Here is a 13,072-nt window from a genome sequence, read left to right as displayed (position 1 = left end):
ACACAGACACTTGCACCTAGAGATTGTTAAAGCCCCTCTGAAGGACAGGCCACTCACAGCCACGTGTAAGACACAGAGGCACAAAGGCTATGGGGGGATGAGGGCAGAAGAGATGAACTTCTCCATGCCCCATTGTTCCAGACCATGAACAATTCACTATCTGTGACTAGATCTCCTCTGGTGCCATCTGCAGGTGGCTGCAAGACCAATTTATTGAGCAAGTATTATGTTACAGGCACTTGCTAAACTCTGGGAGGTATAATGGTAAATGGGACCTGATCCCTATCCTCAGGCAACTTACGCTCTCCAGAGGACAGACAGACAAACAGGCATACCTTATATGACTCCTGGAATTTGACTGGTGAAGTGGAAAGAGTTTGGGCTTTTGAGTCTGGCAGCACTGGGTGGGGAGAAGTCCAGGCTCAGTGACTCACCCCCGGGATACCTTCAGACAAGCTACGTAACCTCTTTGAGCTTCCAGTGCCTCCTCTGCAAGGGAGGATGATAGTATTTGCCTTGTAGGGTAATTTTGGGTTTAAATGAGGTAGTGCTCACAGAGTACTTAGCATGTGCCTGGTATGTAGTAGGCACTTCATAAAGTGAGTTACCCCCATCCCCCACTTTGTTTTGAGACAGGGTCTTACTCTGTAGCCCAGGGTGGAGTGCAGTAGCACAATCATGGCTCACTGTAGCCTCAACCTCCCTGGGCTCAGGTGCTCTTCCCACCTCAGCCTCCAGAGTAGCCTGGACTACGGGCTTTTCACCATGTTGCCCAGGCTGGTCTCCAGCTCTTAGGCTAAAGCAATCCGCCCGCCTCAGCCTCCCAAAGTACTGGGATTACAAGCCTGAGCCACTGCTTCCAGCCCCCTTTCCTTTCTTATGGATGACTATTTTAGAATGTCGTTTTTTGTGTAATCTCGGACTTTCCTACCGAAGGGGAGAGGGTCCATGGTTGAGGGTCCGTGTTCTTCCCGATACAGTGCCTGGTACATTCATTCATTCATTCAACAAACATGTATTGAACACCTGGTAAGTACTAGGAACTGTGTTAAAACTAAACATAGAAAGTGAACAAGACCAGATGTCTGTGCTCCCAGAGCTTATATGATAGTGAGGGAGATAGAAAAGAAACAACTATTCATCGTAAAACTCTCTGCTGTGGTTTGAATGTTTGTGTCCCCCCAGATTCATGTTGAATCCTATGTTGAAGCCTGATCGCCAACATGATTGTATTAGGAGGTGGCAACTCTGGGAGGTGATTAGGTCATGAGAATAGGGTCCTCACGGGTAGAGTATTAGTGCCCTGATAAAAGAGACCCCAGGGAGCCGCCTTGCTCCTTCTATCCTTCTTCCATGGGAAGACACAGCTGGAAGGCGCCATCTATGAACCAGAAAGTGGGCCTTCACCAAACCAAGTCTGCCTTGGCTTTGGACTTCTTAGTCCCCAGAACTGTGCGACATTTCTGTTGTTTATAAGTCACCTAGTTTAATGCTATTTTGCTGTAGTAGCCTGAATAGTAGCCTGAATGACACTCTGTGTTTGGGGAGTGTCATTTGGTGATTCCGAGGGGCTCTGCCCTGGTGCCAGGATAAGTTCCATGCAGAAACTGAAAGATGACCCGTTTGCAGCCCTTCTGTCAGGAGAGCCAAGCCTGGTTATGCTGAGACCGGAATCCTGGTGGGGTGACTATGAAAAAGTTGGGGTCTTGGCCTTGGGGTCAGAGATTGTCAAGGTGACTTCTCATGCGAATGCTTCACAGCCCTAGAGGCTTGACGGTTAAGAAGGTTCTGAGGAAGTCCTGGATGGAGAGATAGGTGGTCTTACACGTGGCTGTGAGTGACCCGTCCTTCAGAGGGGCTTTAAGAATCTCTAGGTACAAGGGAAAGAACATCTCCTTGGGTTGCAGTCCAGGTTCATTCGACAAGGGAAGAAAACTGGAAGACATCTGATGTCTGTTTTACCAGAGTTGTTATTATTACTATTATTATTATGGTTTTTTTTTTTTTGAGATGAAGTTTTGCTCTTGTTGCCCAGGCTAGAGTGCAATGGTGCGATCTCGGCTCACTGCAATCTCTATTTTCTGGGTTCAAACAATTCTCTAGTAGCTAGGATTACAACATGCACCACCATGCCCAGCTAATTTTGTATTTTTGGTAGAGACAGGTTTCACCATGTTGGTCAGGCTGGCCTCAAACTCCCGACCTCAAGTGATACACCTGCCTTGGCCTCCCAAAGGGTTGGGATTACAGGCATAAGCCATTGCTCCCCGCCAGAGTTGTTATTATATTTTTAAAAATTGGGCCAGGCATGGTGGCTCATGCCTGTAATCCCAGCACTTTGGGAGGCCGAGGCGGGTGGATCACCTGAGGTCAAGTGTTCAAGACCAGCCTGGCCAACATGGTGAAACCCCATCTCTACTAAAAATACAAAAATTAGCTGGGCATGGTGGCACGTATTATAATCCCAGCTACTCCGGGGACTGAGGCAGGGGAATCACTTAAACCTGGGAGGCAGAGGTTGCAGTGAGCTGAGATCACGCAATTGCACTCCAGCCAGGGCAACAGAGTGAGACCCTGTCTCCAAAACTAACTAACTAACTAAATAAATAAATAAACAAATAAATAAATGTATGTTTCCCATGTGCAAGTGTGCACATATGTGCGTGCACTTATGGACATGTGGGGCCCCCTCCTGTACCCCACAGTGGTGCAGTTATTATTCTGGGTTTTTTGTTTTTGTTTTTTTGTTTTTGTTTTTGTTTTTGTTTTGGAGACGGAGTCTCGCTCAGTGGCCCAGGCTGGAGTGCAGTGGCCGGATCTCAGCTCACTGCAAGCTCTGCCTCCCGGGTTCACGCCATTCTCCTGCCTCAGCCTCCCGAGTAGCTGGGACTACAGGCGCCCGCCACCTCGCCCAGCTAGTTTTTTGTATTTTTTTTTAGTAGAGACGGGGTTTCACAGTGTTAGCCAGGATGGTCTCAATCTCCTGACCTCATGATCCGCCCGTCTCGGCCTCCTAAAGTGCTGGGACTACAGGCTTGAGCCACCGCGCCCGGCCTATTCTGGGTTTTAAGTAGGCGCCGAACATGAAGGGAACCCAGTGCAATGAGCGACACCTGGTAAAGCCATCGCAATGTCTGGACAACCAGTCTCCATGCAGCTCTGAGGAGGATAACGGGAACCACAGAGGCTGTGAGCAAAGGGTTGCTCAGAGCCCCTCCGGACGGAGGAGAGAAGGAGGTGGAGCCATCCATTATCCTGCCAGCTTGGCACAGAGGCTGGGTGCAGGGGTTGGGTGGCTCTGCTGAGAAGAGCCATTCCATTTCCAAGAAGGAACAGGGAGGGGATGGTGAGGAGTGAATATAAAACCAAGTCAGTCAAGCAGGGCAAAGCACGGTGTAATCCGTGCCCCAGGCCATCACAGTGGCTGCAGCCAATCTCACTGCATGAGAGGTGGGAGAAGATGGGCTTCCCCAGGAGAGGCCCTGCCCTGGAAACCCCACTGCCTGCCCTGGGTCATCCTTGATACTCATTCCCTTGTCTCTCTCAGTGGTGGGAGTGACAGCGGCATGTCAAAGCCGCCTAACCACAGTCACAGACAGAGCCACCAGACGCTGGATCTGGGCAGCAACTTGGGGTTCACGGACGCCTTCTCCGTGCGTGTCTCACGCTGGCCTCCGCATGGCCCTGAGAGGTGCGTGCTCGGTTTGTTTCATGGGCTGAGTGGTTCAGTGACTTGCTCATGGTCACAGCCACCGCACAGCAGCACCACACATGGTCTGGACTGGTTCTCTTCCAACTCTAAACACAGCACTCATTTGGTTAAAAGTCTTTTTCATTTTCAACACTTCTTTTCTTTTGAAGGGGGGAGCAAAGCGTGATCGGTTGCCTTTTATAAATCTCGTTTTCAATTTCAATCTCTTTAAAAATGTTGAAAGAGTCACAGCTGCCTCTTTTGTTATTGCCTTCATCTCCCACCCTCTTTCCCGCCTCTCCTCCTCGCCTTTCTCTCCCTTAACCCTTTCCATGGCTCCTCTGAGCCACCCAGGCATGTGGCCGGCTTGTCATGCTGGTGGCCTTGGGTGTGAGAGAAGAGGGAGAAGAGGTAGGATTGAGGGGCTGCAGCAGAGACAGGGTCTCAGGGGTCTTCACAGTTTGATGGAATTTTTTTTTTTTTTTTTTTTTGAGACAGTCTCTGTTGCCCAGGCTGGAGTGCAGTGGCATGATCTCGGTTCACTGCAACCTGCGCCTCCCAGATTCAAGTGATTCTCCTGCCTCAGCCTCCCGAGTAGCTGGGACTACAGGTGCGTACCACCACGCCCAGCTAATTTTTATATTTTCAGTAGAGACAGGGTTTCACCATGTTGGCCAGACTGGTCTCGAGCTCCTGACCTCAAGTGATCCACCTGCCTTGGCTTCCCAAAGTGCTGGGATTACAGACATGAGCCACCACACCCAGTCAATGGATAGTTGATTTTATTTGCTTTGTGCGGTCTGACTGATGGAAATCATCTCAGCCATGTCTGGGCATTGGAGTCAGGTTTAGGCACAGGTGGCCTCCAGGTCACCTGCAGAAACACATGCTGCCATGGCTCACCCGCTTGCTCCCAGTCACTCTGCGTCTGAGCCGACTTAGGATCACATATGTGTGTTCTCACACTTGAGACTCTTAGCAATTCCGAGACTGAGGTATGACAACTTCCATTTTATAGATGAGGAAACCGAGGCTCCTTCAGCAAGTTAAATACCTTGCTCTCAACGTCCCCAGACAGACACAGCACCCCAAGGTCTCAGAGCTGATGGGAGTGCTGGGATGAGAAGCCAAGCCCTTTGACTTCTAACCCAGTGCTTTTCCTGCCATGCTGTGTCCCATCTTTGGTCCTAACCTTGAGAAGGCAGGACTAAGACTGGAGGACTTGTGGCTTCCAGGTTCCTCCTGAAAGCCACTAGAGATTTAAAAAAAAAAAAAAAAGTGAGAGGTTAGCCTGATCTAGCAAGAGCAGTGATGGCACCCCGGGTGAGGATACATGCCAGCGAGTGAGGAGCCACTGACTAGGGGGTGATCTCCCTGATAAATGATGGAGTGCCAGTTGCTTCTGCAGCTGCAGGGCTGCATCTGGGCCCCAGTGCTGACGCACGCTCTGCCTCCAGATCCGCATTGTCACCAGCTTGTTGGAAAAACAGACGTTATTGTCCTCTGTTCCTGTCCCTTTGTCCCTAATAGGCACTTAAGCGCAGGAGGGGGAACAAGAAACGGAGACAGAATTGTGTAACTATTTCAGGCTCTTTCCGGGAGCATGCACTTCCGTGGGACATGGGGTCTCTGGGATAGAAATGGGCAGGGAAGCACCCCCTGCCCCCCGCCCCAGTGTTTCTGGGACAGCCCTGGGGAGAAGCTACCCTGTTGGTCCAAGGCAGTGGGTGCTGAGGACTAGTTCTTGGAGGAGACACCTTCCCTCTCTCTTAGATCTGCACCTGGAGTGGGCCCTAAGCTGACATTTCAAAGAAGGAATGCTGGGGACCTCTGGTCTTCTGCCTGGACTCCCAGAGTTTGGAAGATTGGATGAGGTCAAGGGCTGATGAGATTAAGGTCTTTTGTTCCATTCTTGTTTGGGCTTCATCCATCCATCCATCCATCCATCCGTCCGTCCGTCCGTCCGTCCGTCCGTCCGTCCATCCATCCATCCATCCAAAGATTTGCTAAGCACATTCTTTTTTTTTTTGAGACAAGGTCTTGCTCCCAGACGGGTGGCAGTGGCATAGTCACAGCTCACTGCAGCCTCCAGGGCTCAAGCAATCCTCATGCCTCAACCTACCAAGTAGCTGGGACCACAGGTACGTGCCACCATGCCTGGCTAATTTTTTGATTTTTTGTAGGGATGGGCTCTCACTATATTGCCCAGGTGTAAGCACATCCCTAAGGGCTTAACCCTACCCCTGACAGCAGCATACTGGTTTGTGGGTGAAAACTTTTCATGGAAAGGACAATACATTCTCTTCCATCAGGTCAGCCATGGCTATGATTTAATGGGAGCTCTGAGGCTCTCCTGCACCTAAATAGCTCTGCATCAACCTGCCTCTGTGCCTCAGATTCCACCATTAGTCAGTCCTCTGAATGAAGGCCTTCTATTTCCCAAAGGTCCTTGCTAAAATACAAGCACATAACTGAGGAGATTCTCATCAAGGAAAAAAAATCTGCTTGTCACCATGGAGAAGAGAGGATCAGGGCCTAAAATGAGTGCTACACAAGATAGGGACATTTTGATCGGGGAAAGATGAGAAGAGGGATGTCCATTCTGTGGGCTGCTGTCCTGGGAGGGAGGACCTGAAGGGTTGTATGAGAGAATTAGGAATTCAGGGGAAGCAGTTCTTTTTTTTTTTTTTTTTTTCGAGATGGAGTCTTGCTCTGTCGCCCAGGCTGGAGTGCAGTGGTGCGATCTCAGCTCACTGCAATCTCTGCCTCCCGGGTTCAAGCAATTCTCTTGTGTCAGCCTCCTAAGTAGCTGGGATTATAGGCGCCCGACACCACGCACGACTAATTTTTGTATTTTTAGTAGAGACAGGGTTTTGCCATGTTGGCCAGGCTGGTCTCCAACTCCTGACCTCAAGTGATCCACCTGTCTTGGCCTCCTAAAGTGCTGGGATTACAGGTACGAGCCAGCGCACCCCGTCTAGGGGGAACAGTTCTGAGAGGGGCCTGGCTGCATGCATCATTGGTTGCCCCATTCTGCTTTGAGACTGGCTGTGTAAGTACAGACTCCTAAAGAACTATCTCAACCTTCCTGGTCCTCGCTGGAGTCAGATATGGTTTTTTGTTTGTTTGTTCGTTTTGTTTTTTGAGACAGGGTCTTGCACTGTTGCCCAGGCTGGAGTGCCATGGTGGTGCAATCATAGCTCACTGCAGTCTCGAATTCTTGGGCTCAGTGGATCCTCCTGCCCCAGTCTCCTGTGTAGCTGGGACTAAAGGTGTACACTGCCTCGCCTAAGTTTTAAAAAATGTTTTGTAGCGATGGGGTTTTTGTTATGTTGCCCAGACTGATCTCAAACTCCTGGGCTTAAGTGATTCTCCTGCCTTGGCCTCGCAAAATGCTGAGATTACGGGCGTGAGCCACTTCGTCCAGGTGGGATGCATTTTTATGTTCTATTGACCCTCAAAATGGGAAAGCTCAGAGATTGGGTCACCTCTGTCCCCATAGGTACCTCCCTCAACATTTCACTGGGATATGAGGGACAGAAATGGGGTGGAGGCGGAGGCCCTCGCACCCCATCCATCTCCCATGCTCCTGCTGCCTTACCATGCCCTGCACCCTGCTCTGGGGCTTCTAGTAAAAGTGGACAGAGCATTTGAGGGCTCAGTCCTGCCACCAAGGATGCTGGCATTGGCTAGTGGGGACTCAGCAAAGGGCATTGGTAACTGTATTAGTTATAAATTGCTGTACGGCAAAGCACTGCAAGATGTAGTGGCTTAGAACAAGTGTCTGTTTGCTTATGGTCCTGTGGGTGGCCAATTTGGGCTGGGCTCTCCTGGGCTTATTCGTGTGGCTGCAGTTGGCTGGTGCCTGGGATGGCACATATGTGTCTCTGTGCCTGTCTCCTCCCACAGCTGGAACTGGGGGGCTAATTGCAGGTGAGCTCAGACCCCTAACCACGAGCTTTTCTTTTCTTTTTTTTTTTCATTTTCTTTTCTTTTATTTTTTTTTTTGAGATGGAGTCTCGCTCTGTGGCCCAGGCTAGAGTGCAGTGGCACGATCTCGGCTCACTGCAAGCTCTGCCTCCTGGGTTCACGCCATTCTCCTGCCTCAGCCTCCCAAGTAGCTGGGACTACAGGTGCCCGCCACCATGCCTGGCTAATTTTTTTGTATTTTTGGTAGAGACGGGGTTTCACTGTGCTAGCCAGGATGGTCTCGATCTCCTGACCTCGTGATCCGCCCGCCTCGGCTCCCAAAGTGCTGGGATTAACAGGGGTGAGCCACCACGCCTGGTACTAGGGGCTTTTCAAAAGCAGAGTGCCCTGGTCCACCTGGACAATTTTGATAAAAGAAGAGAACGGTATTGAGAGGGTGTGGGAAGGACCCTCTCCTGCCATCCCCCTCACCTGATGAGTATTAGGGAGTTAATTACCTGGGAGGTGCTACCAGGCAGAGATGCCCTTCATAACCTCTTACAGCTTAACATTCAGAACCTGTTTCACCTTCCTGTTGCAGAACTTCTGAAAAAGTCACATAATAAAGCACATTAGGATTTATCTTAAAAATGTTTCCATAAAGATGATGATGATGATTATCTAGGGATAATTCCAGGTGGGTGCACAGGATTACTGAATGCTGGCACAGAGGAGTGGGGGAAAGGTCGCCCCTCCAACCAATGCCCCCAGCCCCTGTGGGCCACACACATTTTCCTGCTCCAAGAGTGTCCCCCAAAACTCCACCCCTACTCCGTCCTCACTACATCCCAGCTCTTCTGCGTTCGCATCACAAAGTCTTGCTTCCCTCTGATGACCCTTTTGCACTCCCCCAACTCTTCCACCCACCTGCCCACCCCTGCTCCCATGCTCGGATCTGGTATGGCAACAGAGGCATGCTCAGGACCAAAGGGCTTTGCCCTGAGGATGAAACACAAGGACTTAGGATGGGGAGGAGCCATGAGAAGTTGGAAGGCCATATCCTTGCCTCCAAGCAGGGACTCCTGATTCAATAGCTCGGAAGGCAGTGACTGCCTGCCTCTGGGACCTGGGCCACGGGCTTTTAAAAGCCTGTTCCCTATGCATATACAATCCTGCAGAACTAATCTATGGTGTCAGAAGGCAGGATAAAAGTTGCTCTTGTTGGGGTGGGGGGTAGGGGTCTGTTTAAACAGACGTGTTCACTTTGTGAAGATTCATTGAATTGCACACTTAACTGTGCACCCTTCTGAATGTATGTTACACCTCAAGGAAAAGTTTACCGCCAAAGCCCTTTGTGAAGTAGAGTTGTGACTTCCATAATGTTGAAATTAAATTACCTCTGATAGGATGGGATGACACAATAGAAAGCAGCAGATAATCCACAGTTGTTTCCTACTTGGAATTAGAACATTCTGCACAATATGCACATTTGTGAAAGATTCGCTTTTGTAATTGTGCATGTTCTTGCTAATTTCAACATTGGCAAGAGCACGCAGTAGCATGCACTTGCTAATTTCTAAACAGTAGTACTCAACTTCCAGGTGAGATGGTCCAGAAGCATTCAGGTAGCAGAAGGTCACATTGAGACAGGATTAAGAATTTGGCACAGATTGCTGGCCAGATGGGGAGACTCACACCTGTAATCCCAGCACTTTGGGAGGCCAAGGTGGGTGGATAACTTGAGGTCAGGAGTTCAAGACCAGCCTGGCCCACATGGTGAAACCCCACCTCTACTAGAAATACAAAAAGTTAGCTGAACGTGGTGGCCCGTGCCTGTAATCCCAGCTACTCAAGAGGCTGAGGCAGGAGAATCGCTTTAACATGGGAAGTGGAGGTTGCAGTGAGCCAAGATTGAGCCACTGCACTCTAGCCTGGGCTGGGTGACAGAGCAAGACTCTGTCTCAAAAAAAAAAAAAAAAAAAAAAAAAGGGAATTTGGCACAGATTCCCTCTGCCTCCTGTCCCTTAGCTCAGCATTGGATGTGGTTGTTGTTCCGGTTTCAGGAATGCACATTTCTCTCCTGCTTGGATGGGTCCCAAGGTCTTGAAGAATAAGAGCCATCATCTCTTGGTGTGAAGGGTTGAAAATAAACTGTCCATTGGAGGAGGGCCCCAGAACCTGATCCCAGATTGGTCACTGTCGTGTCCTGTTTGCGATAAGCCCCCCATCCCTGTGGCACACCCCTCTGTCATGTGCCTTTGGCTCATTCTTCTCATCAGAAGGTTGAGTCTTGTTCCCCACCCTTTGAATCTGGATCGGTCTTTTGGCTTACTTTGACCAAAAGGATCTAGTGAAAAGTGATGCTAGGAGTCTGGTCCAGCTTCCTGAAGGATGAGATGCCACTCGAAGCAGAGAACTGCCATCCCAGCTGAAACCCCTAGACCATCCGGCCGATAACCAGCACCAACCACCAGATGTGTGTGTGAAGCTGGCTTTAGACTCTCCAGCTATCCCAGCCACCAGCCAACTGCAGCCACCCAAGTGAGCCCAGGATCCCAGCTCAAATTGGCCACCTAGAGGACCACGAGCAAATAGACGCTATTGTTCTAGGTCACTAAGTCTTGGGGTGGTTAGTCACACAGCAATTCATAACTGATACAGTTACCCACACCCTTTGCTGAGTCCCTGCTGGCCAGCGCCAGCATCCTGGGGGCAGGACTAAGCCTTCAATCTGGGAAGCAACTTTCTTCCCAGGATTTGTTTCTTCACTCATCCCCACCAGTTTCCAGGGCTGACACGCCAGTGCCCATTGCTCTTTATTAGTTTAATATATATTGAAACCTCCAAATAGATGCTGGGGCCCAGGTGGAACAGATGAAATGTGACTAAGTTCTGGGAGATGATTGATAATGAGTAGGGACTGGAAAATCAATTGTGTTAATTCCTGGTCTGTCACTGGGACCAAGAATTAATGAGAAAATCTGTCTAACTTAATGGTATTTACACATTATACAGAGTGTGATAAAATTGTCTGCAGGTGCTGCCTGGCATTTCAATTATACGAGGCCTGTACTACCCAAGGGGCAGGCAGGTCTCAGCTGTCCAGGACCTGGGCTGGACATATGCAGACTCGCTGGAGCCCCCCAGTGACCACACCAACTTCTGAGCAGGTCGCGGTTCGCAGGTCCCAGGCCCTTGCATGGACCCTGTTGGCATGGCTGGTCCTTGCTGAGTGTGGATCATCCCACTGGCAGCATCCCAGGGTTTTGCTATAGGGCACATTTTAGGCCTGCTTTGAGGATAACTACTCCAGAAGCCATGTGGGCAGGTGAACACAAGATCAAGCCAGGAAGGGCTTGATCTTATGTGTTGGCAGAGCCCATGGCTCGAGACACAGATAGCCCTCTTGACCCCCAACCCCTTCCCCAAGAGATGGTCAGCACCAGCCCTGCCCCATGTCATACCCACCAATTGGAAGGCTGCCTTGAAAAGCGTGGTGGAAACTGATGAAAGAGCCTGCTTCAGGGGCTGAGCGTGTGCTTCCCTGGAACTCTGCAGGCCAGGGCTCCTCCTGCTGGTATGGTTTGGCTGGGTCCCCACCCAAATCTCATCTTGACTCATAGTTCCCATCAGCCCCACGGGAGGGACCTGGTGGGAGGTAATTGAATCATGGGGGCGGTTTCCCCCACGCTTGTGAGTAAGTTCTCACGAGATCTGATAGTTTTTTTTTTTTTTTTTTTTTTTTTTTGAGACGGAGTCTCGCTCTGTCGCCCAGGCTGGAGTGCAGTGGCCGGATCTCAGCTCACTGCAAGCTCCGCCTCCCAGGTTTACGCCATTCTCCTGCCTCAGCCTCCCGAGTAGCTGGGACTACAGGCGCCCGCTACCTCGCCCGGCTAGTTTTTTGTATTTTTTAGTAGAGACGGGGTTTCACCGTGCTAGCCAGGATGGTCTCGATCTCCTGACCTCGTGATCCACCCGTCTCGGCCTCCCAAAGTGCTGGGATTACAGGCTTGAGCCACCGCGCCCGGCCAATCTGATAGTTTTATAAGGGGCTTCCCCCTTTGCTCGGCTCCCATTCTTCTCCTTCTTGCCACCGTGTGAAGAAAGATGTGTTCGCTTCTCCTTCTGCCATGATTGTAAGTTTTCTAAGACCTCCCCAGCCCTGCTGAACTCTGAGTCAATTAAACCCCTTTCCTTTATAATTCACTCAGTCTTGGGTATTTCTTCATAGCAGCATGAGAAGGGACTAATGCACCTGCCTAGGGCTGCCCACGGGAGGTGACATGGCAGCCAGCCTCCAAGATGGTCCTGACAATACTACTACTACTACTAATCCCCAACTCCTGATACATCGTTCATGGTCTTCTCTCGTACTGCATAGGGCTGGTCTGAATATCCACTAAGATATCGCTTTGGCCTGGTTATCTCTTGTATCACCCACTCTGGGGAGTGCCACCATGTGGGCAGGCCCATGTAGGGAGGACCCAGGCCTCCTGCCAACAGCCAGCACCATGTGAGTGCCATCTTGGAGGTGGGTCCTCCAGCCCTAGCAAGACCCCTGAGGACAGCGACCTCAGGAGAGAGCCTGAGCTCAGCTGCTCCTGGACTCCTGACCCACAGAAACTGGAATAGGGATGGAGATGTTTACTGTTGTCTTAAGCTGCTAAGTTTGGGGGTAGCTCACTAATCCAGGTGGGGAGGGAGATGGGTGGGCAGGCCCAGGGTCCGTTCACCTTGCAGTGTGGCATTCATGGAACGTCTCTGTTGCTCTGCCCTCCACATCCACTGATTTTTATTCCAGTGAAATCCACTTCCGCGTTTTACCACCTCCCAAACCCACCCTGCCCTTCCTACCTCCCTGCCCCTTGCTGCTCTCTTTGCCAGGAATGCCTTTTCTGCTCCTCCTCCTTCTCTTCTTTATTCCTAAGATGAACTCCTACTCAGCCTTCAAGACCCAGCTCAAATGTGCCCTCGTCTGTGAAGGCTTTTCCAGTCTCTCTTGGGCAGTTTTTGTCACCTTCTTTGGCAGTCCCGTGATACTCTATTCCTCAACGGATAGCTGAGAAGCGTGAGTGATCATGATTGGTCCTCTGAGCTCTGGCATTTAGAAATTGAATTTCATTAATCAACTCTGCCCTTCTCTTTTTGTTGGCACCCAGAGGAGGCTCCAGGTAAGGGTGTTGAATGAATGAATGAATGAGTGTGCAAGCAGAACGGCTGCCTTGGGGAGAAAGGGAGGAAACTTGTGAAGCCTGGAGAGCTTGGCCTGAGTGAGGGCCAGGCTGCTTCTTGGCCTGTGTCTGTGAGTTCCAGGGCTGCTCATTCTAACACCATCAAGGGCGCTCTTCTCTCCAAATGCCCCAGAGCTTCCCTGGCTCAGGGGCCAGGCATACCTGGGAAGCCCTTTGTGTTGGTGTGTCCCTGTCATTCTCTGTTTTTTTATTTTGTCTTGTTTTGAGGCAGAGTCTTGCT

At 50.5% G+C, this 13,072-nt stretch overlaps 1 protein-coding gene across 2 annotated transcripts in view; it reads left to right on the top strand.

The window, feature by feature from the left end:
* LOC105473154 (UbiA prenyltransferase domain containing 1) overlaps nt 1–13,072 on the top strand; it is a 96,333-nt gene that overhangs the window by 24,535 nt on the left and 58,726 nt on the right. Inside the window, exon 2 of one of the 2 annotated variants that reach the window (XM_071100793.1) lies at nt 4,190–12,233. The exons of the other annotated variant lie outside the window; for it this stretch is intronic. Coding sequence (XP_070956894.1) covers nt 4,190–4,263 — 74 coding nt within the window. The 3' untranslated portion in view covers nt 4,264–12,233. Of the gene's footprint in view, nt 1–4,189; nt 12,234–13,072 lie in introns of those variants that run through there. 2 annotated transcript variants of the gene reach the window in all.

This window comes from Macaca nemestrina, chromosome 1, assembly GCF_043159975.1.
Source record: "Macaca nemestrina isolate mMacNem1 chromosome 1, mMacNem.hap1, whole genome shotgun sequence".
NCBI lineage: Eukaryota > Metazoa > Chordata > Mammalia > Primates > Cercopithecidae > Macaca > Macaca nemestrina.
This window is presented reverse-complemented; position numbering and strand designations above follow the sequence as displayed.